This window comes from Phocoena sinus, chromosome 16 (assembly GCF_008692025.1).
Source record: "Phocoena sinus isolate mPhoSin1 chromosome 16, mPhoSin1.pri, whole genome shotgun sequence".
Lineage (NCBI taxonomy): Eukaryota > Metazoa > Chordata > Mammalia > Artiodactyla > Phocoenidae > Phocoena > Phocoena sinus.
The window spans coordinates 6474094-6501253 of NC_045778.1; the positions used below are offsets into that span (position 1 = coordinate 6474094).

Sequence of the window (27160 nt, forward strand, 5' to 3'; positions counted from 1 at the left end):
CTGTAATGGCTGTAGTGTTACATAAGTAATTCTGATCACCGGTGCTGCTAATCCACCTGATTTTTTTTTCTTATTTTTATAATTTGGGAAATGCTAAATTTCAGTTAGAAGTTAGTGAAAAATCTTCAGTTTGGAGATACCTTGAGAGTCTATGGACCTCAGGTAGAGAACACCTTGCTTAGGCTCTGTATGGGTAATCAGCCTAGCACTCCAACTTCCCGGTCCCACTTTGCTCTTATCAGTTGCCTCTGATCCCCTGTCTCATGACTTGTATTGTGTTTCTTTGACCAGCCTTCCTGGAGACAGGCTTAGGGTTTCTGAGAATCATCCACCTGGACTGTCTATTATTGTGCTCTCCCCACTTTGGGGGAGAGTCATCTGTGCTTTCTTGAATCCACTGAAGCCAGATAATTAACCTTGACCCCCCTCCAGTCTGAATTTCTGGTGGTCATGACTTAACCACTGAGATATATTCCCTCCCACATTTTATTCCTAATAAACATGTATAGTAACTCAGATCCTGACCTCTCTTCTCCTTTCTTGTCTTCTCAGATAATGATCAACTTCATTCTGCCTCTCAGAGGCACTGGGAAAAATAGTTTTCAATAAGAATGAAGAAAACTTGATTGAGAAGAATGGATGCTAACATTTTATGGAGAGGGAAAAAGTTGCCCATGAAACATTGAATTAGATGCTGTTGGGAAGAGAGAGTGTGATAGATAACGAAAGCCCTTGGAAGAAATAGCCCCAAATTTTTATTTAGGAAGAGATATTGTGGCAAAAGCACAGTAACTGAACTTGTGATTTCAGTGATCCTTGCTAGGAAGATATATGCAGTACTGTGAATATCACTAAAATTTACTGGGATAGGCTCATTATTTGAATGGAAATATATGTCTTTGTTCAAAACAATCTAGTGTAAGATTTGTGAGAATGATAGTGGATATCAGGAATATACATATACTTGTTGGGAGCCAAGAGTTTTGGCATTAGAGTGGAAAACATGAATGACAAAAGGAGAAAAAAGTAGAAGAGATCTGTGGATCATGCTATAGATCATTTGGTAAGAAGGAGAATAAGGTTGTTGCTCCCCTAGTGCAGATTACAAAAGTGGCACAGAACTGTAATATTAACAGCCAAGGAGTTATTTGCTTGGACATATTGAAAGATAATTGGAGTCCAGCACTAGCTGTTTCTGAAGTCGTTTCTATCTGCTCACTTCTTACAGACTGTAATCCTGCCGACCCCTTGGTGGGAAGTATTGCCTCTCAGTATATGACCAACAGAGCAGAACATGACAGAATGGCCAGACAGTGGGCCAAGAGATACACTACATAAATTGGGTTTTCACAGCTCTTTCTTAAAAAAATATTTATTTATTTAGGCTGTGCTGGGTCTTACTTGCGTCACTTAGGATCTTTGTTGCAGCATGCAGGACCTTTAGTTGCAGCATGCGGACTCTTAGTTGTGACATGCAGGATCTTTAGTTGCAGCATGCGGACTTCATAGTTGTGGCATGCGAACTTTTAGTTGTGGCATGCATGCAGGATGTAGTTCCCTGACCAGGGTTTGAACTGGGGTCCCCTGCATTGGGAGCATAGAGTCTTACCCACTGGACCATGAGGGAAGTCCCGGTTTTCACAACTCTACGTTATTTGTCTGTCACAGAGCTGCTTATGATTTTGAAGGGGTGGGGGAGGGTGGGAGTTGGTAAAGAGTAGAGTATTTCTATAACATATTATTCAGTGTTACTTCCTAAGATTTTGTTGTAATTTAAGGTATCTTGCTACAGCAGATAGAATTGGTAATAACAACTATTAAAACTATCATTAGTTCTGCAATATTAGCTGAAATGCAGTACAGAGAAGATAGACATTTGGGTTCAGTTTCTTGTCTGTAAATTTAAAACAGCTTAATTTTGTATAGGTTACCCACATGGCCTTTTACGTAAAGTCTTTCCAAGACTACACAGTTATTTTTAAAAATTGGAACTAGTTTTCCCTTCTTGGAAGGGAATATTGATATTTAACAGCTTTTTTTTGGCCAGCTCTGTGCGGCATGTGGGATCTTAGTTCCCTGACCAGGGATCGAACCTGTGCCCCCTGCAGTGGAAGTGCAGAGTATTAACCACCGGACCGCCAGGGAAGTCCCACTACTTAACTGCTTTTAGAGACTCTCATCTCATATATTAAAATGGACACGTGGCTATAAGACACCATATAGGAAATGAATATTAATGTATTTTATTTTATATGCAAATCTGCTTTATTGTGAAAAGATAGAGGTTTGAATCAGGACTTGTGAAAACCTGTAGTAAAATACCTTAAGCTGTTAACTGTAAGGCGTGGAATAGAAGTTGCTCACTGGATTGGTTCTGTGTCGTCGACTACTTAAGTCTGCATTTGTTACTGTGCTAATAAACAAATATTAAAACAAACAAAAAAGTGGCACAAAAATAAGAGTTGTGATCGAAGATTTCAACTATCTTAAGTTCTGCTAGAGGCCCATTCCTTTCTAGGGACAAGATCTGATTTTTTTCTTTCCTGACCATTTAAATTCCTTGGAAGAAACAAAATGAGAGAAAAGATTACTTTGGTTTGAAATCTCATTAACAAGGAGGAAGAAACAGGTGAAGTAGAAGATCCTGAAATATTGTGGGAAAAGAAACTATTTTTTTTTTAATTAATTTATTTATTTTTGGCTGTGTTGGGTCTTCGTTGCTGCACGCAGGCTTTCTCTAGTTGCGGCGAGCGGGGGCTACTCTTCGTTGCAGTCACATGTTTCTCATTGTGGTGGCTTCTTTTGTTTCAGAGCACAGGCTCTAGGCATGCAGGCTTCAGTAGTTGTGGCACAGGGGCTCAGTAGTTGTGGCTCCCAGGATCTAGAGCACAGGCTCAGTAGTTGTCGTGCACAGGCTTAGTTGCTACGCGGCATGTGGGATCTTCCTGGCCCAGGGCTCAAACCTGGTCCCCTGCATTGGCAGGTGGATTCTTAACCACTGTGCCACCAGGGAATCCCGAAACTCTAGTATTTTTGAGAGTCTCCCTAAACAATTAAAATGTTGTATATAATCAAACTGCTTCCTTGGGTGTCAGGAAAGTATGTTTTGAAAAATGGAGAATTACCATACTTTTAAGATTCAGTGTCCCAGTTAAAGCTGAATCGAAGTTATATGAAATCTAAAATTTGGGGAATTAAATTTCAAATTATTTTTTAAATTGTACTAAAATACAGATAATATAAAACCATCTTTTTTTTGGTTTGTTTTTTGTTTTGGTTGCTCTGGGTCTTAGTTGTGGCATGCATGTGGGATCTAGTTCCCTGACCAGAGATGGAACCTGGGCCCCCTGCATTGGGAGTGCGGAGTCTTATCCACTGCGCTACCAGGGAAGTCCAAAATATACCATCTTAACCATTTTTAAATGTACAGTTTGGTAGTGTTAAGTACATTCATATTATTGGTCAACCATCAGCACCATCTGTCTCCAGAGCTCTCTTAATTTTGCAAAACTGAAACTGTCACCATTAAACAACTCCTTATTTCCCCCTTGCTGCAGCCACTGGCAGCCACCATTCTGCTTTCTCTCTGAAGTTGACTATTCTAGGTCCCTCTTTTAAGTGGAATCATACAATATTTGTCCTTTTCTTTTTTTGAGCCATGCCAGGTGGCTTGTGGGATCTTAGTTCCCCGACTGGGGATTGAACCTGGGCCCTTGGCAGTGAAAGCGTGGAGTCCTAACCACTGGGCCACCAGGGAATTCCCCAATATTTGTCCTTTTGTGACTGGCTTATTTCACTTAGCATAATATTTTTGAGATTCATTCACATATCATGCGGCAGAATTCCCTTCATTTTTAAGGCTGAATGATCCATTGTGTGTATATACTGCATTTGGTTTATCCATTCATCCATCAATGGACATTTGAGTTGTTCCCACCTTTTTGGCTGTTACGAATAATCCTGCTGTGGACGTGGGTGTGCAAATGTCTGCTAGAGTCCCTCCTTTCAATTCTTTTCAGATTATTTTATTTGAGGAATTATGTAGTATCTCATCATTAAGACCATACAGGAAACAGTTTAGATTTTAAAAACAAATTAAGAGAAAAATCAATAAACCAATAGGAAATGGACAAAAGATTCTGAACAGGCAGTTCACAGAAAAGGAGATCAAAATGAATAGATGCTTAGCTTCCCTCATAAAAGAAAATGCAAATAAAATACGTATTTCACTTATGAGACTGACAGGTAAATAAAAGTGTGTTAATATTCTGTGAAGAGAAAAGTTGTGATGATACGGGGGCTTATACACAGCTAATGGAATTGTAAATTGGTTCAGCCGCTAGAAAGGGGCATTTGTCATTACTCATCAAAATTAGAAATGCATGTACCCTTAGACTTAGCAATGCCCATTTTGAGAATGTTTACTACAGATATTTTTGCACAAGTGTAAAAGATGTGCAGGATTAATCCTTGCAGTATTTTTTGCAGTTGAAAAAACTTGGGAGTAACCTAAATGTCTATCAGTTTGAGGACTAATTATATAAATTGTTATGTCTATACACGTCCTATGCAGCCATAAAATATTTAAAAGCTCCTGACAAGATGACTGTGGATAAATTTCTAGCATGTATTATTGAATGCAGATATAAGGAGTAGAATCACATATATAGTATGCCGTCATTTGTGTAAAGAAAGAAAAGAATGTATTTGCTTGTATATGCATAAAATATGTATGGAAGTATCTATAAGATACGAATAAAGCTGTTGTCAGGGAAGGGGAAGGGAGAATGACTGGCTGGAGTGGAAGGGAGACTTTCAGTGTGTTCCTTTTTGTACTTTTAAGTATCATCCATTCAAAAATTAGGTGAAAAAGATACGCATAGAAAAATACAAAGGGGATTACTAAAAATGGAAAAACAGTCCCAAACCAATGACTTTTAGACCCTTGAACAAACCTCTTAAGAAAATATCAGTAAGGTGGAACCTCAAAATCAACTTGTGAAAAAACGTGAAGACAAGAAAAAAGCCTTTAGGATTGATTTAGACTAAAAAGTAGTGTAAGAAGGCCTACTCCTTCGGTATAGTAATAGATTTCTTTCTTTTCTTTCCTTTTTTCCTTCCCTTCCTTCCTTCTTTTTTTTTTTTAAATAAATTTATATATTTTATTTATTTATTTTTGGCTGCATTGGGTCTTCGTTGCTGCGCACGGGCCCCCTCCAGCTGCGGGGAGCAGAGGTCACCCTTCCCCACGGTGGCCTCTCCTGTTGCAGAGCACAGGCTCTAGGCGTGCGGGCCTCAGCAGTCGCAGCAAGTGGGCTCTAGAGCGCAGGCTCAGCAGCTGTGGTGCACGGGCCTAGTTGCTCCACAGCACGTTGGACCCTCTGAGACCAGGGCTGGAACCCGTGTCCCCTGCATTGGCAGGTGGATTCCCAACCACTGTGCCACCAGGGAAGCCCCCTCTTTCTTTTCTTTTTTTCATCTTTTAGTAATATATTTGTTTTAACTTTAAATCCTAAACATTTTTAAACACAAAAAAGAGAAAAATAAATAGTCTTCCTTATGTTTGGGGGTTATGTTCCAAGACCCCCGGTGGATCCCTGAAACTGCAGATAGTACCAAACCCTAATTATTCTCTGTTTTTTTCCTAAACTTTATAAATTATAACTTATAAATTAGGCACAGTAAGAGATTAACAATAATAATAAAATAGAACAATTATAATCATATAAAAGTAATAAAAGTTATGTGAATGTGGTTTTTGTCTTAAAGTATCATACTGTACAAATTCAGTCCCTTTTCCAATTATGCACGTGGCCATAACTTTTGCAGTTTGAGGTATGACAGCAAAACTAGTGTGAATTTCTATTTCTTTCTTCACAGTTTCACGGATAGGTTTTTTTCTTACTGTAGATCTTAGCAACCTCAGCATATGATTTTATTTTCTTTCCTTATTAAGTGGAGAACTTTCACCTCTTCACGTAAAGGAAGCACTTTATGGCTTCTCTTTGGCATATCTGAATTGCCAGCATCATTACTCGTGTGCTTTAGGACCTTATTTAAGTAAGGCACTGCAATACCTCTACAGTTGATTTGATAACCGGATGGCTACTAAGTGACCAGCGGGCAAGCCAGGGGAATTCGATGAGGACAGTGCATTATCCCTCCCTCTTTTCAAAATCATCCTTCTTTTCCTCCTCATTAATAGAAAAAAACAAAAATCACTTGTTCCAAAAACATTCATACAACTCAGAGGTGTATAAGCTAATAAGTGAAAGTATTCCTTATCTTAGCCCATTCCTCCTCTGTTTGATTGACAAGAGTATATCCCCTGGCTGACTGTATTTTGATTTCAGCGAAACATTTCGCAAAGTTCATGACATTCTTGAATGTGAGCTGGATAGGCTTGTAGCTGAAAAGTTTTACCCGTGGGTCTTTGGTCAGTGTCTTATATTCTTTTTTTGTCTTTGTTTTTACAAAAATTGCACAGCACACAGCTGGGAGATAATATGTTGGATTATCGAATGTTTAATGTATATAAATGTAAAGTCCTAAATTTATAATAATATAATATATTAACTTCTACCTCAAACATTAGATATACAAGTACAGGATAGAGAAGACCTGATTTGAAAGCTCTTGATGAGAATTCCTAGGACTTTGTAGAAAGAATTAAACAAGTAGATTTTGTCTTGGTGTCAGTGTCAGTAATTAACTTTTTTTTGATGGACAATTTGGTCATGGCTTTCTAGACTCTTAAACATATTTATTTACTTGGAATAATTGTCTCAAGAATTTTTCCTAGGGAAATACTTCAAAGACATAATAATTTAAAAATGAAAGATGTTTTCAGCTGTTTTCTTTGGGATAGTAAACAATGAAAACATAACAATAGAGAAAAGATTCAATTGTGGTATCTACATCTCAAGATTCAAGTGATTAATGTGATTCTGTGGCTGTATAGAAAAATGTTTACAGAATGTTAGAAGTAGAACAGAAACTATATATCTCTATTGTAATAAAATTCTATTTACATGTTAATGAGATTTGAAAGGGCATTTAAAACTTTTGAAAACTTTTTTAGGGTAATGTAATTATAGGGAAATTTAAACATTTTAATTTTTTTTTTTTTTTTTTTTGCGGTACGCGGGCCTCTCACTGCTGTGGCCCCTCCCGCTGCGGAGCGCAGGCCCCGGACGCACAGGCTGAGCGGCCGTGGCTCATGGGCCCAGCCGCTCCATGGCATGTGGGATCCTCCTGGACCGGGGCTCAAACCCATGTCCCCTGCATCGGCAGGCGGACTCTCAACCACTGCGCCACCAGGGAAGCCCAACATTTTAATTTTATGATCAGAAAGTGATAGTAACTCAGAAATGGCTACAGAGTTTATTTCATTGTAATCTTAATAGCAAGCAACAGTCTTTCCCATGAAAAGGGGGAAAAGTGAAATGTAATATTAGGCTACATTATTAGATGTGTGATGTTCAGACCACTGAACCCACACACAGGTCAAGTCACATTTGGAACGTGATTTTCAGTTTTAGGTATTGTATTTTAAGAAAAGAATCAGTAAATGAATTATGGAGGAGAACTTGGAATTCACATGAGGGTGGAGCTGGGAATATTTACCCTGGGAAAGGGTTTAGGAGGTGGGGACAGGAAGAGGAGAGAGGAGAAATAATAACATAATAGTGGCCTTCAAATATATATACATTTTTTTGCAGTATGCGGGCCTCCCACCGCTGCGGCCTCTCCCGTCGCGGAGCACAGGCTCCCGACGCGCAGGCTCAGCAGCCATGGCCCACGGGCCCAGCTGCTCCGCGGCACGCGGGATCCTCCCAGACTGGGGCACAAACCCACGTCCCGCCCATCGGCAGGCGGACTCTCAACCACTGCGCCACCAGGGAAGCCCGTGGCCTTCAAATATTTAAATGTCAGCTGGAAAAGGGAATAGTTTGATTCTCTATAGCTGCAGAGGGCAGTACCAAAATCAGTAGGTGGAAATGATAGGTAGGGTGGTATATTTCTTCTCTTTTTAAAGAACTGTTATTCAGCAAGCGGAGTCACTTGAAAATTAAATGGGCTGTCTCCATTAATTAGTGAACATGTATTGGGTTGGCCAAAAAGTTCGTTTGGTTTTTTTTTGTATGATTGCTCTAGTAGCACTTACTTTTTTTTTTTTTTTTTTTTTAGCACTTAGTTTTTAACTTCATTCGAAACAGTTTTGTTAGATTGTACGTGACAGCTGTCATATCAGTGTGCATTTAAAAAAAGACATAAATATTGGTGAATTTTTGTGTTTGTCCATTTTAATATTGAAGATGGAAGAAAAACAACATTTTTGGCATATTATGGTTTATTATTTCAAGAAAGGTAAAAATGCAACTGAAACACACAAAAAGATTTGTGCAGTGTATGGAGAAGGTGCTGTGACTGATTGAATTTGTTAAAAGTGATTTGCGGAGTTTTGTGCTGGAGATTTCTGGTTGAACGATGCTTCACGGTCAGGTAGGCCAGTTGAAGTTGATAGCAATCAAATCGAGACATTAATTGAGAACAATCAACATTATACCATGCGGGAGATAGCCGACATACTCAAAATAAACCAAATCAAGCATTGAAGATCATTTGCACCAGCTTGGTTACATTAATCTCTTTGATGTTTGGGCTCCACGTAAGTTAAGCGAAAAAAACCTTGACCGTATTTCTGCATACGATTCTCTACTTAAATGTTACGAAAACGTTCCACTTTTAAAACAGATTATGACAGGCTATGGAAAGTGGATACTGTACAACAACGTGGAATGGAAGAGATCATGGGGCAATTGAAATTGACCACCACCAACCACACCAAAGACTGGCCTTCATCCAAAGAAGATGACGTTGTGTATATGCTGGGATTGGAAGGGAGTCCTCTATTATGAGCTCTTTCCGGAAAACCAAGCGATTAATTCCAACAAGTACTGCTCCCAGTTAGACCAACTGGAAGCAGCACTGGACGAAAACCATCTAGAATTAGTCAACAGAGAAGGCATCATCTTCCATCAGGATAACATAAGACGGCATGTTTCTTTGATGACCAGGCAAAAACTGTTCCAGCTTGGCTGGGAAGTTTGATTCATCCGCCATATTCACCAGTCATTGTACCTTTGGATTTCCATTTATTTAGGTCTTTACAAAATTATGTTAATGGAAAAAATTTCAATTCCCTGGAAGACTGTAAAAGGCACCTGGAACAGTTCTTTTCTCAAAAAGATAAAAAGGGGCTTCCCTGGTGGCGCAGTGGTTGAGAGTCCGCCTGCCGATGCAGGGGACACGGGTTCGTGCCCCGGTCTGGGAGGATCCCACGTGCCGCGGAGCGGCTGGGCCCGTGAGCCATGGCCGCTGAGCCTGCGCGTCCGGAGCCTGTGCTCCGCAACGGAAGAGGCCACAGCATTGAGAGGCCCGCGTAACGCAAAAAAAAAAAAAAAAAAAAAAAAAAAAAAAGATAAAAAGCTTTGGGAAGATGGAATTATGAAGTTGCCTGGAAAATGGCAGAACGTAGTGGAACAAAAAGGGTGAATATGTTGTTCAATAAAGTTCTTGGTGAAAATGAGAATTGTCTTTTATTTTTACTTAAAAACTGAAGGCACTTTTTGGCCAACCCAATATATTTAAATAAAAGGCTTAACCAAAGCTCACTTGGCACCTGGATGCACCTAACCAAGGAACAGTGACGTGCCACTCATAACTAAGTGAGCACCTGACTTCAGGACAGTTTGACTAGACACTAACTGAGAGGGAGGGCTTGGGTTAGGGGTGATCGAAGTGGCGGTGTTAGCAACAGGCCATGGAGGTCCAGGGTGGACCAGTAACTGGCATCAAGTGGGTCTAACCAAAGAATATAGGGGGCTTCCCTGGTGGCGCAGTGGTTGAGAGTCTGCCTGCTGATGCAGGGGACGCGGGTTCATGCCCTGGTCCGGGAAGATCCCACATGCCGCGGAGTGGCTGGGCCCGTGAGAGAGGCCTGCGTACCGCAAAACAAACAAAACAAACAAACAAACAAAAAAAGAATATAGGGACTTATTGGGTGACTGGCCAGAGGGAGAGAGAACCAAGGCATAGGTCACCAAGACAAGGATCGTTTCTGGACCCTCACAGAAGATCACAGTATCAAGAAACAATTATTAGAAGGGTTAAGAGACTAGACAGGATCATCAAAAATACATGATGCAGGGCCTTCCCTGGCAGTCCAGTGGTTAGGACTCCATCCTTTCACTGCCAAGGGCCCAGGTTCAGTCCCTGTTTGGGGAACTAAAATCACAAGCTGTGCAGCAGGGCCAAAAAACCCCCAACAAAACAAAAACATGATGCAGAGCCAATTAATTACTGACCTTAGATACCTTCTACCTAATGATCTCAGGTCCTGTGGGCACGACATAGAGATGGGAATGAAAAGAATTGTTACTGGGCTTCCTTGGTGGCGCAGTGGTTAAGAATTCGCCTGCCACTTCCCTGGTGGCGCAGTGGTTGAGAGTCCGCCTGCTGATGCAGGGGACACCGGTTCGTGCCCATGTCCGGGAAGATCCCACATGCTGCGGAGCGGCTGGGCCCGTGAGCCATGGCCGCTGAGCCTGTGTATCCGGAGCCTGTGCTCCGCAACGGGAGAGGCCACAACAGTGAGAGGCCCGCATACAGCAAAAAAAAAAAAAAAAAAAAAAGAATTCGCCTGCCAATACAGGGGACATGGGTTCGAGCCCTGGTCCGAGAAGATCTCACATGCTGTGGAGCAACTAAGCCCATGTGCCGCAACTACTGAGGCTGTGCTCTAGAGCCTGCAAGCCACAACTACTGAAGCCCACGTGCCCTAGAGCCCGTGCTCCGCAACAAGAGAAGCTTCTGCAATGAGAAGCACGAGCACTGCAATGAAGAGTAGACCCCGCTCGCCACAACTAGAGAAAGCCTGCAAGCAGCAACAAAGACCCAAGACAGCCAAAGAAAATAAATTTATTAAAAAAAAATAATAGTTACTAGAGATCAAATAGGATCGAGCAGGTGAAGGAACTTTATAATTCATGAATTACTTATGTATGTTAAATGAAAATGAGAACAACTTCCTAATGTCTTCTTTCCTCACTTCTGCCATTTATGCCACTTGGTTTCCTAATCACCAGTTGACCACTGACCCGTTCTTCTCGCCAGGATATTCTCGCTGTGAGCCTGATCTGCAAGGTGGTCCCCTTAGGCCGAGCCCTGGCCCAGAGCTTCACACTGACTGTGGGGCCTGTTTGTGAGTTTCTGGGTTTGGTTAACCCCCATGCACTCTGGTTCATGGAACCAAGATTCGGCCTACTGTTGATACTAACTTCTTGTAAGAATGGTGCTCTACAGTGATCTTACCAGTTTTTCTCCTCAGGGGCTAGAACTTCGCCTCTGACCACAGGCTTGTGATTAGGGCCCTACCTACTGACCAGACCTCTTAGCTGCTGACTCCACATGTGTCTAAGCTTACTAAAACATGGCTTCCTCACACCTGCCTCACCCTCCTATTGACTTTATCATCAACTTGTCTGAACTGTTTTGACTTTTCCCACCAATTTGAGGTTCTGGGCTGATTTCCCTTTTGCTTTTCAACTACCAGGCAAGTTTAGATCTAGATGTTGGCCCCTTCCTGACTGCCCTGTCCTCCCATGTTTATCTTTGTTTCTTTCTTTCTTTCTTTTTTTTTGTTGGTGGTGGTGGTTTTGTCCTCCGGTATTTAAACCGTCAAAATTCAGCCCCCCGCCTCCATTTTTAATTGCGATATTCACCTTATTTTGGTGTTCTAGAACCAAACACACAGTATCTCAGAGGTTTGCCTGTATTTATTTATTTTTTAAAGCAATATTTTAAAAAATATTTATTTATTTGGCTGCATCAGGTCTTAGTTGCGGCGCACAGGCTCTTCATTGTGGGGCACGGGCTCTAGAGCGCGTGGGCTCTCTAGTTGTGGTGTGCAGGAACTAGAGTGCACGGGCTTAGTTGCCCTGTGGCATGTCGGATCTTAGTTCCCTGACCAGGGATCAAACCTGCGTCCCCTGCATTGGAAGGCAGATTCTTAACCACTGGACCACCAGGGAAGTCCCAATCAGTATTTTTTTTGATTGAAGCATAGCTGATTTACAATGTTGTGTTAATTTCTTCTGTACAGCAAAGTAATTCAGTTATACATATGTATACCTTTTTTAAAATATTCTTTTCCATATAGTTTATAATAGTATATTGAATATAGTTCTCTGTGCTATACAAGTAGGACCTTGTTGTTTATCCATCCTATATATAAAACCTTAAATCTGCTAACCCCAGCCTCCCACTCCATCCCTCCCTCAACTCCCTTCACCTTGGCAGCCACCAGTCTGTTCTCTGTGTCCCTGATTCTGTTTCATAGATAGGTTCATTTGTGTCATATTTTAGATTCCACATATAGGTGATATCATATGGTATTTATCTTTCTCTTTCTGACTTCACTTAGTATGATAATCCCTAGTTGCATCCATGTTGCTGCAGATGATATTATTTCGTTCTTTTTTATGGCTGAGTAATATTCCATTGTATATATGTACCACATCTTCTTTATCCATTCCTCTGTTGATGGATACTTAGGTTGTTTCCATGTCTCGGCTATTGTAAATAATGCTGCTATGAACATAGGGGTGCATATGTCTTTTTGAATTATAGTTTTGTCCGGATATATGCCTAGGAGTGGGGTTGCTGGATCATATGATAATTCTATTTTTAGTTTTCTGAGGAACCTCTATACTGTTTTCCACAGTGGCTGTACCAACTTACATTCCCACCAACAGTGTAGGAGGGTTCCTTTTTCTCCACACCCTCTCCAGCATTTGTCATTTGTAGACTTTTTAATGATGGCCATTCTGACCCATGTTAAATAGTACATTGTAGTTTTGATTTGCATTTCTCTAATAATTAGCAACTTTGAGCATCTTTTCATGTGCTTATTGGCCATCTGTATTTCTTCTTTGGAGAAATGTCTCTTTATGTCTTCTGCCCATTTTTTCGATTGGGTTGTTTGTTTTTTTGTTGTTGAGCTGTAGGAGCTGTTTGTATATTTTGGAAATTAAGCCCTTGTCAGTCGCATCATTTACAAATATTTTCTCCCATTCTGTAGGTTGTCTTCATTTTGTTTATGGTTTCCTTTGCTGTGCAAAAACTTCTAAGTTTGATTAGATCCCATTTGTTTATTTTTGCTTTTATTTCTGTTGCATTGGGAGACTGACTTAAAACATTGGTACAATTTACGTCAGATGGTGTTTTGCCTATGATCTCTTCTAGGAGTTTTATGGTGTCATGTCTTAAGTCTTTAAGCCATTTTGAGTTTATTTTTGTGTATGGTGAGAGGGTGTGTTCTAACTTCATTGATTTATTACATGGGGCTGTCCAACTTTCCCAGTACCACTTGCGGAGCCAGAGGAGGAAAAGCCAGAAAGGATAAAAGAAAACCAGGTTTTCCTCTGACTTTTTCTTAGGGGTTTCTTCCCTTTCTCTTTTAAATATTATATTTCCCCAGGGTTCTGTCAGTGACTCTCTTTTTCTTTCCACCCTCTTTTCTTTGCACCTAATACACTTTCAGTCTCATCCACTGTCATGGTTATCGGTTATAAATTGTGCTGATGACTCCCAAAAACACACTTCTAGTGAAAACGTGTCTTTTGAACTAGAGTCCTAAGTCCATCAGGACATTCTGTAGGCACCTCAAACAAATTCTCTTCCCTCCCAAGCCTAGACTTCCTATTGTATTCCTCATGTTGGTGTCTGGCACCACCATAAACCCTAGACAAAATCTTGTCTTCCTAGTCTTCAATTTTACCATTTCTAACCATTTAATCTCCAGACCCCATTCTAGCTCTTAACTTTCTCTAAAATCCATACCCTTCTCTCAAGTCTAACTGCCACTGGACTGTAAGCTTCTGAGGCAGGAATCACACATGTAGGGTTTACTGTGTGCGGTGTGAGGTCCATGCATTAGCCAGCATGTGGTCAGTGCTTAGTATGTGTTGAATGAATGGATGGAGGCGAGTGCCTTGGCTCAAGCGGTCATTGTTTTCACCCAAATTACAGCAATATTTCCCTAACTGGCCACTCTGCTTTTAACTTCCTTTCAGTGTGTTGTCTATACTGCCACTGGTGTGATATGTCTAAAATACAGGAAAATCTGTAAATAATTTAATGTGTATTTCTGTGAAATAAAGTCTTACAAAAAGTCCTAACCTTGGGCTTCCCTGGTGGTGCAGTGGTTGAGAGTCCGCCTGCTGATGCAGGGGACACGGGTTCATGCCCCGGTCCAGGAAGATCCCACGTGGCGCGGAGTGGCTAGGCCCATGAGCCATGGCCGCTGAGCCTGTGTGTCCGGAGCCTGTGCTCTGCAACAGGAGAGGCCACAGCAGTGAGAGGCCCGCGTATCACACACACAAAAAAAAAGTAACCACTATACCATTATCACAGTTAAAAATTTAACAATTACGCTTTCCCTTTTTTTCCCAAAATAAATGGATTTTGTCTTTGCCTTATGGAAAGCAATTATTCTTGAATATCATCAACTATTTAGTCAGCATTCAAATTTTCAGTTTTCTCATAATTTATTTTGAAAGTTATTTACAGTTTTTAAGAATTTAGGTTCCAAATGAAGTCTGTACATTGCAGTTGGCTTACATTTCTCTTAAGTTTCTTTTAATCTCTTTGTTTTCCTTCCATCTTGCTCTTTTTCATCTGTTGAAGAAACAAACTTGTTGAAGTGGGAGTTGGACCTAGTGATCATTCCTAGATAGATGATACTTTTCTCTTAGGCTCCTTGTTTTTAGGGTTCTGAAATTTTCTTTTTTTGCTGCACCATGCAGCTTGTGGAATCTTAGCTCCCCGACCAGGGATCAAACCTGCACTCTTGGCAGTGGAAGTGCAGAGTCCTAACCACTGGATTGCAAGGGAATTCCCTGAATTTTTCATTGTACGCGTTCCTTCCTGCATCTGTGGATTTGTGTTTCTCCTTCCTGGAGAGAGAACCATGCCCATGCTGCCTGTTGCCTTTCCCTTTTCTCTGTAATCTTTATCCCCCTCTCTTCTATTCTCCTTCCCTTCCTACCCCCTTCAGTAAATGATAGAATACACAGTCATGTGATGTGAGCTAACTGGAGTTAAGCGAGCTTTCTTAAAAAAGGATTAAATTACCAAAATATAGTTAGAGAGTAAAATAAAGTCAAATTCTGAGAGTCTGGTACCTAAACCTTTAGGTTCTTCCCTTCACCAAAATGTGAAGACTAAATTGGGTAGAAGTGTTGACCTCATGAATAGCTACGTAAAGCTAAAAAAAATATTTTTTAAAGAGTTTTACTACGTCCTTGTCAATGTTGTGTTTTCTGCCTAGGTCTCCTCATATTTTGGATTCTGGCAATGTTATGATGAATGACACTTTGACATCAGATGTCATTGGTCGGAGAGTCGAAGTTAATGGAGAACATGCAACAGTGCGTTTTTCTGGCGTTGTCCCTCCTATGGCAGGTAATTTATGATTTGTGTGTGTGTGTGTGTGTGTGTATTTATTTTGTAGTTTCTGGGTAGGCTTCTCAGCAGTGCTTTATAACACCAGTTTTGAGGAAACTAACAACCAAGTTATATATACCTCTGATACACAGTTGTTTTCTTTCTGTGACAATATCCTGTGATATCCATGGCTTTATTTCATTACACACTGATCTAATTATTCAGTGTTGCTATTTTATATTAACTCAACCTTAAAATATCTTCTGAGTAAACTTTAAACACTAATTAAAAATCTTGAATTCCCATAATCCTAAGCTCAAAAATGAAGTAATATTTGTGGAATTTCTCTTATCATTAATCCATGTGTATGTTGTAGTTTAAATTGATATAAATGCAATTTTGTGTTACCGTTTTTAACTTATGATTTGGTGTATATTTATCTGTTTCTGTAGCATCATTTTACTTGTATTTCCTTTTTTATTGAGATATAATTGACATAATATTAGTTTCAGGTATACAACATAATGATTCAGTGTTTGTATACATTGTGAAACTATCACCACAATAAGTCTACTTCACATATATCACCACACATACTTATACATTTTTGAGAATTTTAAGATCTCTCCAGGACTTACTTATTTTATAGCTGGAAGTTTGTACCTTTCAACCTCTTTCACCCATTTTAGCCACCTCCATCCTCCACCTCTGGCACCACCAATATGATCCGTTCTCTGTATCTATGTGTTCTTTTCTTTCCTCCTCCCTCCCTCCCTCCTTTTCTTCCTTCGTTCCTTTCCCCTTTCCTTCCCCTTCCTTTCTTGTTTCTTTTATTTATTTATTTATTTTGTGAATTTTGAGTATTTATTATTTTTGCATTTATGTATATATATTTTTAACATCTTTACTGTAATATAATTGCTTTACAATGGTTAGTTTCTGCTTTATAACAGTGAATCACTTATACGTATATCCCCATATCTCTTCCCTCTTGCGTCTCCCTCCCACCCTCCCTATCCCACCCCTCTAGGTGGTCACAAATCACTGAGTTGATCTCCCTGTGCTATGCGGCTGCTTCCCACTAGCTATCTGTTTGACATTTGGTAGTGTATATATGTCCATGACACTCTCTCACTTCGTCCCAGCTTACCCTTCCCCCTCCCCGTGTCCTCAAGTCCATTCTCTACATCTGCATCTTTATTCCTGTCCTGCCCCTTGGTTTTTCATAACCATTTTTCTTTTTTTTTTTTTTTAGATTCCATATATATGTGTTAGCATACGGTATTTGTTTTTCTCTTTCTGCCTTACTTCACTCTGTCTGACAGACTCTAGGTCCATCCACCTCACTACAAATAACTCAGTTTCATTTCTTTTTATGGCTGAGTAATATTCCATTGTATATATGTGCCACATCTTATTTATCCATTCATCTGTCAGTGGACACTTAGGTTGCTTCCATGTCTTGGCTGTTGTAAATAGAGCTCCAGTGAACGTTGTGGTACATAACTCTTTTTGAATTACGGTTTTCTTAGGGTATATGCTGAGTAGTGGGATTGCTGGGTCATACGGTAGTTCTATTTTTAGTTTTTTAGGGAACCTCCAAACTGTTCTCCATAGTGGCTGTATCAATTTACATTTCCACCAACGGTGTAAGAGGGTTCCCTTTTCTCCACACCCTCTCCAGCATTTATTGTTTGTAGATTTTTTCATGATGGCCATTCTGACCAGTGTGAGGTGATACCTCACTGTAGTTTTGATTTGCATTTCTCTAATAATTAGTGATGTTGAGCATTCTTTAATGTGTTTGTTGGCTATATGTATTGTTTGTTGACTATATGTATATCTTCTTTGGAGAAATGTCTGTTAAGGTCTTCTGCCCATTTTTGGATTGGGTTGTTTGTTTTTCTGGTATTGAGCTGCATGAGCTGCTTGTAAAGTTTGGAGATTAATCCTTTGCCAGTTGCTTCATTTGCAAATATTTTCTCCCATTCTAAGGGTTGTCTTTTGGTCTTGTTTATGGTTTCCTTTGCTGTGCAAAAGCTTTTAAGTTTCATTAGGTCCTATTTGTTAATTTTTGTTTTTATTTCCATTTCTGTAGGAGGTGGGTCAAAAAGGATCTTGCTGTTTTTTATGTAATAGTGTTCAGCCTATATTTTTTCTGAGAGTTTTATAGTGTCTGGCCTTACATTTAGGTCTTTAATCCATATTGAGTTTATTTTTGTGTATGGTGTTAGGAAGTGTTCTAATTTCATTCTTTTACATGTAGCTGTCCAGTTTTCCCAGCACCATTTATTGAAGAGGCTGTCTTTTCTCCATTGTGTATTCTTGCCTCCTTTATCAAAAATAAGGTGACCATATGTGCATGGGTTTATCTCTGGGCTTTCTATCCTGTTCTATTCTATCCTGTTCCATTGATAGCTACACAGGCTTCTTGGTGGCTACAGCAGCAGCCTTAGCGTCTCATGGGTCTCCTTTTTGTATCCATTCGCCAGTCTGTGTCTTTTGGTTGGAGCATTTAATCAATTTACATTTAAGGTAATTATCGATATGCATGTTCCTGTTACGATTTTCTTAATTGTTTTAGGTTTGTTATTGTAGGTCTTTTCCTTCTCTTGTGTTTCCTGCCTAGAGAAGTTCCTTTAGCATTTGTTGTAAAGCTGGTTTGGTGGTGCTGAATTCTCCTAGCTTTTGTTTGTCTGTAAGGATTTAATTTCTGCGTCAACTCTGAATGAGATCCTTGCTGGGTAGAGTAATCTTGGTTGTAGGTTTTTCCCTTTCATCACTTTAAATATGTCCTGCCACTCCCTTCTGGCTCGTAGAGTTTCTGCTGAAAGATCAGCTGTCAACGTTATGGGGATTCCCTTGTATGTTATTTGTTGTTTTTCCCTTGCTGCTTTTAATATTTTTTCTTTGTATTTAATTTTTGATAGTTTGATTAATATGTGTCTTGGAGTGTTTCTGCTTGGATTTATCCTGTATGGGACTCTCTGTGCTTCCTGGACTTGATTAACTATTGCCTTTCCTGAATTAGGGAAGTTTTCAACTATAATCTCTTCAAATATTTTCTCAGTCCCTTTCTTTTTCTCTTCTTCTGCGACCCCTATAATTCGAATGTTGGTGCATTTAATGTTGTCCCAGAGGTTTCTGAGACTGTCCTCAATTCTTTTCATTCTTTTTTCTTTATTCTGCTCTGCAGTAGTTATTTCCACTATTTTATCTTCCAGGTCACTTATCCATTCTTCTGCCTCAGTTATTCTGCTATTGATTTCTTCTAGAGAATTTTTAATTTCATTTATTGTGTTGTCCATCATTGTTTGCTTGCTCTTTAGTTCTGGTAGGTCCTTGTTAAACGTTTCTTGAGTTTTCTCCATTCTATTTCCAAGATTGTGGATCATCTTTACTATCATTACTCTGAATTCTTTTTCAGGTAGACTGCCTATTTCCTCTTCATTTGTTAGGTCTGGTGGGTTTTTATCTTGCTCCTTCATCTGCTGGGTGTTTCTCTGTCTTCTCATTTTGCTTATCTTACTGTGTTTGGGGTCTCCTTTTCGCAGGCTGCAGGCTCATAGTTCCCGCTGTTTTTGGTGTCTGCCCCCAGTGGCTAAGGTTGGTTCAGTGGGTTGTGTAGGCTTCCTGGTGGAGGGGACTAGTGCCTGTGTTTTGGTGGATGAGGCTGGATATTGTCTTTATGGTGGGCAGGTCCACGTCTGGTGGTGTGTTTTGGGGTGTCTGTGACCTTATTATATTTGAGGCAGCCTCTCTGCTTATGGGTGGGGTTGTGTTCCTGTCTTGCTAGTTGTTTGGCATAGGGTGTCCAGCACTGTAGCTTGCTGGTTGTTGAGTGGAGCTGGGTCTCAGCATTGAGTTTGAGGTCTCTGGGAGAGCTTTTGCTGTTTGATATTACATGCAGCTGAGGGGTCTCTGGTGGACCAATGTCTTGAACTCAGCTCTCCCACCTCAGAGGCACAGGCCTGACACACCGCCGGAGCACCAAGACCCTGCCAGCCACATGGGTCAGAAGAAAAGGGAAAAAAAAAGAAAAGGAAGGAAGGGAGGGGAGGGGAGGGGAGGAAAAAATAATTTAAAGAAAGAAAGGTATTTAAAAAATTATTGAAAATTTAAAAACTAAAAGTTAATTTAAAAGAAAGAAAGAAAGAGGGAGTAACCAAACAGAAAAGCAAATCCACAAATGATAACAAGCACTAAAAATTATATTAAAAATAAACAAAAATGGACAGACAGAATGCTAGGAGAAATGGTAAGAGCTAAGCTATACAGACAAAATCACACAAAGAAGCATGCACATACATACTCACAGAAAGAGAAAAAGGAAAAGAATATATATATATATATGTTAAAAAGAAGGAAGAGAGCAACCAAATCAGTAAGTAAATCGAATGATAATAAGCTCTAAATACTAAACTAAGATAAACATAAAACCAGAAACGAATTATATGCAGAACGCAAACCCCAAGTCTACAGTTGCTCCCAGAGTCCACTGCCTCAATTTTGGGATGATTCGTTGTCTATTCAGGTATTCCACAGATGCAGGGTACATCAGGTTGACTGTGGAGATTTAATCCACTGCTCCTGAGGCTGCTGGGAGAGATTTCCCTCTCTCTTCTCTGTTCACACAGCTCCTGGGGTTCAGCTTTGGATTTGACCCGCCTCTGCATGTAGGTCACCTGAGGGCGTCTGTTCCCTGCCCAGACAGGATAGCGTTAAAGTAGCAGCTGATTAGGGGGCTCTGGCTCACTCAGGCCGCGGGGAGGGAGGTGTATGGAATGCGGAGAGAGCCTGCGGCGGCAGAGGCCAGCGTGACGTTGCACCAGCCTGAGGTGCGCCGTGTGTTCTCCCGGGGAATTTGTCCCTGCATCCCGGGACCCTGGCAGAGGCGGGCTGCACAGGCTCCGGGGAGGGGAGGTGTGGATAGTGACCTGTGCTTGCACACAGGCTTCTTGGTGGCGGCAGCAGCAGCCTTAGCATCTCATGACCGTCTCTGGGGTCCGCACTGCTAGCCGCAGCTCGCGCCCGTTTCTGGAGCTCATTTAGGCAGTGCTCTGAATCCCCTCTCCTTGCACACCCTGAAACAATGGTCTCTTGCCTCTTAGGCAGGTCCAGACTTTTTCCTTGACTCCCTCCCGGCTAGCTGTGGCACACTAGTGCCCTTCAGGCTGTGTTCACACAGCCAACCCCAGTCCTCTCCCTGGCGGGTGAGCAGACAAGCCTCTCGGGCTGGTGAGTGCTGGTCGGCACCCATGTTCCGTGCGGGAATCTCTCTGCTTTGCCCTCTGCACCCCTGTGGCTGCGCTGTCCTCTGTGGCTCCGATCTTCCCCCCTCCACTACCTGTCTTGCCAGTGAAGGTCCTTCCTAGTGTGTGGAAACTTTTCCTCCTTCACGGCTCCCTCCCACTGGTGCAGGTCCCATCCCTATTCTTTTGTCTCTGTTTTTCCTTTTTTCTTTTGCTGTACCCAGGTATGTGGGGGAGTTTCTTGCCTTTTGGGAAGTCTGAGATTGTCTGCCAGCGTTCAGTAGGTGTTCTGTAGGAGTTGTTCCACATATAGATGTATTCCTGATGTATTTGTGGAGAGGAAGGTGATCTCCACGTCTCACTCCTCCATCTTGAAGGTCTCTCCCCCTTTCCTTTCCTTTCCTATCCCTTCCTTTCCCTTCCTTTCTTTTTTCTTTTCTTTCTGAGGGTTGTCCTTTCGTCTTGTTTGTAGTTTCCTTTGTTGTGCAAAAGCCTTTAAGTTTCATTAAGTCCCATATGTTTATTTTTGTTGTTATTTCCATTACTCCAGGAGGTGGATCAAAAATATCTTGCTGTGATTTATGTCAAAGAGGGTTTTTCCTATGTTTTCCTCTAAGAGTTTTATAGTGTCCAGTCTTACATTTAGGTCTCGACTCCATTTTGAGTTTTTTTTTTGTGTACGGTGTCAGGGAGTATTCTAATTTTATTCTTTTACATGTAGCTGTCCAGTTTTCCCAGCACCACTTATTGAAGAGACTGTCTCTTTTCTCCATTGTATATCCTTGCCTCCTTTGTCATAGATTAGTTGACCATAGGTGCGTGGGTTTATCTCTGGGCTTTCTTTCCTGTTCCATTGATCTATATTTCTGGTTTTGTGCCAATACCATATCGTCTTGATGACTGTAGCTTTGTAGTATAGTCTGAAGTCAGGGAGTCTCATTCCTCCAGCTCCATTTTTTTCCCTCAAGACTGCTTTGACTATTCGGGGTCTTTTGTGTTTCCATACAAATTTTAAGATTTTTTTGTTCTGGTTCTGTAAAATATGTCATTGGTAATTTGATAGGGATTGCATTGAATCTGTAGATTGCTTTGGGTAGTATAGTCATTTTCACATTATTGATTCTTCCAATCCAAGAACGTGGTATATCTCTCCATCTGTTTGTATCATCTTTAATTTCTTTCATCAGTGTCTTATAGTTTTCTGCATACATGTCTTTTGTCTCCCTAGGTAGGTTTATTCCTAGGTATTTTATTCTTTTCGTTGGAATGGTAAATGGGAGTGTTTCCTTAATTTCTCTTTCAGATTTTTCATCATTAATGTATAGAAATGCAAGAGATATTTGTGTATTAATTTTATATCCTGCAGCTTTACCAAATTCATTGATTAGCTGTAGTAGTTCTCCAGTGGCATCTTTAGGATTCTCTGTGTATAGTATCATGTCATCTGCAAACAGTGACATCTGCAAACAGTGACTTCTTTTCCAGTTCGTCTTCTTTTGATTTCTTTTTCTTCTCTGATTGCCATGGCTAGGATTTCCAATACTGTGTTGAATAATAGTGGTGAGAGTAGACATCCTTGTCTTGTTCCTGATCTTAGAGGAAATGCTTTCAGTTTTTCACCTTTGAGATGTTTGCTATGGGTATGTTGTGTTTGGCCTTTATTATGTTGAGGTAAGTTCCCTCTGTGTCCACTTTCTGGAGAGTTTTTATCATAAATGGGTGTTGAATTTTGTCAGAAGCTTTTTCTGCATCCATTGAGATGATCATATGGTTTTTATTCTTCAGTTTTTTAATATGGTGTATCACATTGAGTGATTTGCATATATTGAAGAATCCTTGCATCCCTGGGATAAATCCCACTTGATCATGGTGTATGATCCTTTTAATGTTTTTTTGGATTCTGTTTGCTTGTATTTTGTTGAGGATTTTTGCATCTACATTCATCAGTGATATTGGTCTGTAATTTTCTTTTTTTGTAGTATCTTTGTCTGGTTTTGGTATCAGGGTGATGGTGGCCTCATAGAATGAGTTTGGGAGTGTTCCTTCCTCTGCAGTTTTTTGGAAGAGTTTGAGAAGGATGGATGTTAGCTCTTCTCTAAATGTTTGATAGCATTCACCTGTGAAGTCGTCTGGTCCTGGACTTTGTTTGTTGGAAGATTTTTAATCACAGTTTCAATTTCATTACTTGTGATTGGTCTGTTCATATTTTCTATTTCTTCCTGGTTCAGTCTTGGAAGGTTATACCTTTCTAAGAATTTGTCCATTTCTTCCAGGCATAGAGTTGCATGTAGTAGTCTCTTAGGATGCTTTGTATTTTTGTGGTGTCTGTTGCAACTTCTCCTTTTTCATTTCTTTTTTTTTTTTGGTTTTTGGTTATTTTGCGGTACGCGGGCCTCCCACCGCTGTGGCCTCTCCCGCTGCGGAGCACAGGCTCTGGATGCGCAGGCTCAGCAGCCATGGCTCATGGGCCCAGTTGCTCCACGGCATGTGGGGTCCTCCCGGACCGGGGCACAAACCCGTGTCTCCTGCACGGCAGGCGGCCTCTCAACCACTGCACCACCAGGGAAGCCCTCTTTCTTTTTTTTTTTTGCGTTACGCGGGACTCTCGTTGTGGCCTCTCCCATTGCGGAGCAGAGGCTCTGGACGCACAGGCTCAGTGGCCATGGCTCACAGGCCCAGCCACTCTGTGGCATGTGGGATCTTCCTGGACTGGGGCACGAACCCGTGTCCCCTGCATTGGCAGGCGGACTCTCCACCACTGTGCCACCAGGGAAGCCCTCGTTTCTTATTTTATTGATTTGAATCCTCTCCTTTTTCTTGATGAGTCTGGCTAATGGTTTATCAGTTTTGTTTATCTTCTCAAATAACGAGCTGTTAGTTTTATTGATCTTTGCCGTTGTTTTCTTATTTTCCATTTCATTTATTTCTGCTCTGATCTTTATGATATCTTTCCTTCTGCTGACTTTGGGTTTTGTTTGTTCTTCTTTCTCTAGTTCCTTTAGGTGTAAGGTTAGATTGTTTATTTGAGATTTTTCTTGTTTCTTGAGGTAGGCTTGTATTGCTATAGACTTCCCTCTTAGAACTGCTTTTGCTGCACCCCATATGTTTTGGATCATCATGTTTTCACTGTCATTTGTCTCTAGGTATTTTTTTTTTTTTTTTTTTTTTTGTCTCTAGGTATTTTTTGATTTCCTCTTTGATTTCTTCAGTGATCTCTTGGTTATTTAGTAACATATTGTTTAGCCTTCATGTGTTTGTGTTTTTTACGTTTTTTTCCCTGTAATTCATTTCTAATCTCATAGCATGTGGTCAGAACAAATGCTTCATATGATTTCAATTTTTTAAAATTTACTGAGGCTTGATTTGTGACCCAAGATGTGATCTGTCCTGGAGAATGTTCCATGCGCACTTCAAAAGAAAGGGTTATCTGCTGTTTTTGGATGGAATGTCCTATAAATATCAATTAAATCTTTCTGGTCTATTGTGTCATTTAAAGCTTGTTTTTTTTTATTAACTTTCTGTTTTGATGATCTGTCCATTGGTGTAAGTGAGGTGTAAAGTCTCCCACCTTTATTGTGTTACTGTTGATTTCCTCTTTTATAGCTGTTAGCAGTTGCCTTCTGTATTGAGGTGCTCCTATGTTGGTTGCATGTATATTTATAATTGTTTTATCTTTTTCTTGGATTGATCCATTGAGCATTATATAGTGTCCTTCCTTGTCTCTTGTAACATTCTTTACTTTAATGTCTATTTTATCTGATACGAGTATTGCTACTCCAGCTTTCTTTTGATTTCCATTTGCATGGAATATCTTTTTCCATCCCCTCACTTCAGTCTGTATGTGTCCTTAGGTCTGAAGTGGGTCTCTTGTAGACAGCATATATATGGGTCTTATTTTTGTATCCATTCAGCAAACCATGTCTTTTGGTTGGAGCATTTAATCCTTCACGTTTAAGGTAATTATTGATATGTATGTTCCCATTACCATTTTCTTAATGTTTTGGGTTTGTTTTTGTAGGTCCTTTTCTTCTTTTGTGTTTCCCACTTAGGGAAGTTCCTTTAGCATTTGTCGTAGAGCTGATATGGTGGTGGTGAATTCTCTTAGCTTTTATTTGTCTCTAAAGCTTTTGATTTGTCTGTCAAATCTGAATGAGATCCTTGCTGGCTAGAGTAATCTTGGCTTTAGGTTCTTCCCTTTCATCACTTTTAGTATATCATGCCACTCCCTTCTGGCTTGTAGAGTTTCTGCTGAGAAATCCCCTGTTAACCTCTTGGGAGTTCCCTTGTATGTTACTTGTTGTCCCTTGCTGCTTTCAGTAATTTTTCTTTTTTTTTAATTTTTGCCAATTTGATTACTTTGTGTCTCCGCAGGTTTCTTCTTAGGTTTATCCTGTGTGGAACTCTCTGTGCTTCTTGGACTTGGGTGGCCACTTCCTTTCCCATGTTAGGGAAGTTTTCGACTATAGTCTCTTCATATATTTTCTCGCGTCCTTTCTCTCTCTCTTCTCCTTCTGGGACCCCTGTAATGCGAATGTTGTTGCGTTTAATGTTGTCCCAGAGGTCTCTTAGGCTGTCTTCATTTCTTTTCATTCTTTTTTCTTTATTCTGTTCTGCAGCAGTGAATTCCACCATTCTGTCTTCCAGGTCACTTATCCGTTCTTCTGCCTCAGTTATTCTGCTATTGATTCCTTCTAGTGTATTTTTCATTTTGGTTATTGTATTGTTTACCTCTGTTTGTTTGTTCTTTAATTCTTCTAGGTCTTTGTTAAACATTTCTTGCATCTTCTCGATCTTTGCCTCCATTCTTTTTCCAAGGTCCTGTATCATCTTCACTGTCATTATTCTGAATTATTTTTCTGGAAGGTTGCCTATCTCCACTTCATTTAGTTGTTTTTCTGGCATTTTATCTTGTTCCTTCATCTGGTACATAGTCCTCTGCCTTTTCATGTTGTCTGTCTTTCTGTGAATGTGGTTTTTGTTCCACAGGCTGTGGGATTATAGTTCTTCTTGCTTCTGCTGTCTGCCCTCTGGTGGATGAGGCTATCTAAGAGGCTTGTGCAAGCTTCCTGATAGGAGGGACTGGTGGTGGGTAGAGCTGACTGTTGCTCTGGTGGGCAGAGCTCAGTAAAAGTTTAATCCGCTTGTTTGCTAATGGGTGGGGCTGGGTTCCCTCCCTGTTGGTTGTTTGGCCTGAGGTGACCCAACACTGGAGCCTACCCAGGTTCTTTGGTGGGGCTAATGGCGGACTCTGGGAGGGCTCACGCCAACGAGTATTTCTCAGAACTTCTGCTGCCAGTGTCCTTGTCCCCACAGTGAGCCACAGCCACCCCCTGCCTGTGCAGGAGACCCTCCAACAGTAGCAGGTAGGTCTGGTTCAGTCTCCTGTGAGGTCACTGCTCCTTCCTCTGCATCCCCATGCACACACTACTTTGTGTGTTCCCTCCAAGGGTGGAGTCTCTGTTCCCTCAGTCCTCTCAAAGTCCTGCAATCAAGTCCCGCTAGCCTTCGAAGTCTGATTCTCTAGGAATTCCTCCTCCTGTTGGCAGACCCGCAGGTTGGGAAGCCTGACGTGGGGCTCAGAACCTTCATTCCAGTGGGTGGACTTCTGTGGTATAATTGTTCTCCAGTTTGTGAGTCACCCACCCAGTGGTTATGGGATTTGATTTTACTGTGATTGCGCCCCTCCTACCGGCTCATTGTGGCTTCTCCTTTGTCTTTGGATGTGGGGTATCTTTTTTGGTGAGTTCCAGTGCCTTCCTGTCGATGATTGTTCAGTTAATTATGATTTCGATGTTCTCGCAAGAGGGAGTGAGAGCACGTCCTTCTACTCCACCATCTTGAGCCAATCAATGAATATTTAAAGTCAGCTGATGAGCAACCTTAATTGTTAATTAAGCAACATTGTGTACCAGGTGCTTTTACGTATGCTCTCCACTTTGAACAAGAACATTATTACAACTCTAACATTATAACAACAACTCTAAAATATAGATGTTATTTGTCCCATTTTTATTGATGAGGAGACCAAGACTCAGGTCTCAAAGCTTTCTTGTAAAGGGCTGGGATTTAAATCTCTGCTTTAGAACCCATACCATTTCTGTTCCATTGCTTCTCAAGAATGTGAATATTTTAAAATTCTTGACACATATTGCCAAGTTGCTGTCTGAAAGTATTGGGTCAATGTCCAGTTCTTGGAAACTTCTAATACCCCAGTGTTCTGGGAAGCAGATTTAGATGGAGATTCACATTTAGGAAGTTTACTGTTCAAAAATTGTATTAGGGAGTACTCTTAGGATTGATCCTAATGAAAGGGAGTGGATTGGGCGGAGGGAGAAGTTGGGCTGTGATTATTCTAAATAAGGGTTTCAGCTGACCCCATGGGGGGACGCTGAAGATAG

At 40.8% G+C, this 27160-nt stretch overlaps 1 protein-coding gene across 6 annotated transcripts in view; it reads left to right on the forward strand.

Moving 5' to 3' along the window:
• The window catches only part of TBCE (tubulin folding cofactor E), a 114807-nt gene that overhangs the window by 16009 nt on the left and 71638 nt on the right, over positions 1 to 27160 (forward strand). For all 6 annotated transcript variants that reach the window (XR_004346171.1, XM_032608069.1, XM_032608066.1 and 3 more), the window contains one exon: positions 15395 to 15528. Coding sequence is in view for 4 of the 6 variants with exons in the window: in XM_032608069.1 (XP_032463960.1) it covers positions 15426 to 15528 (103 nt within the window). In the remaining 2 variants the exon portion in view is untranslated. The remainder of the gene's footprint in view (positions 1 to 15394; positions 15529 to 27160) is intronic.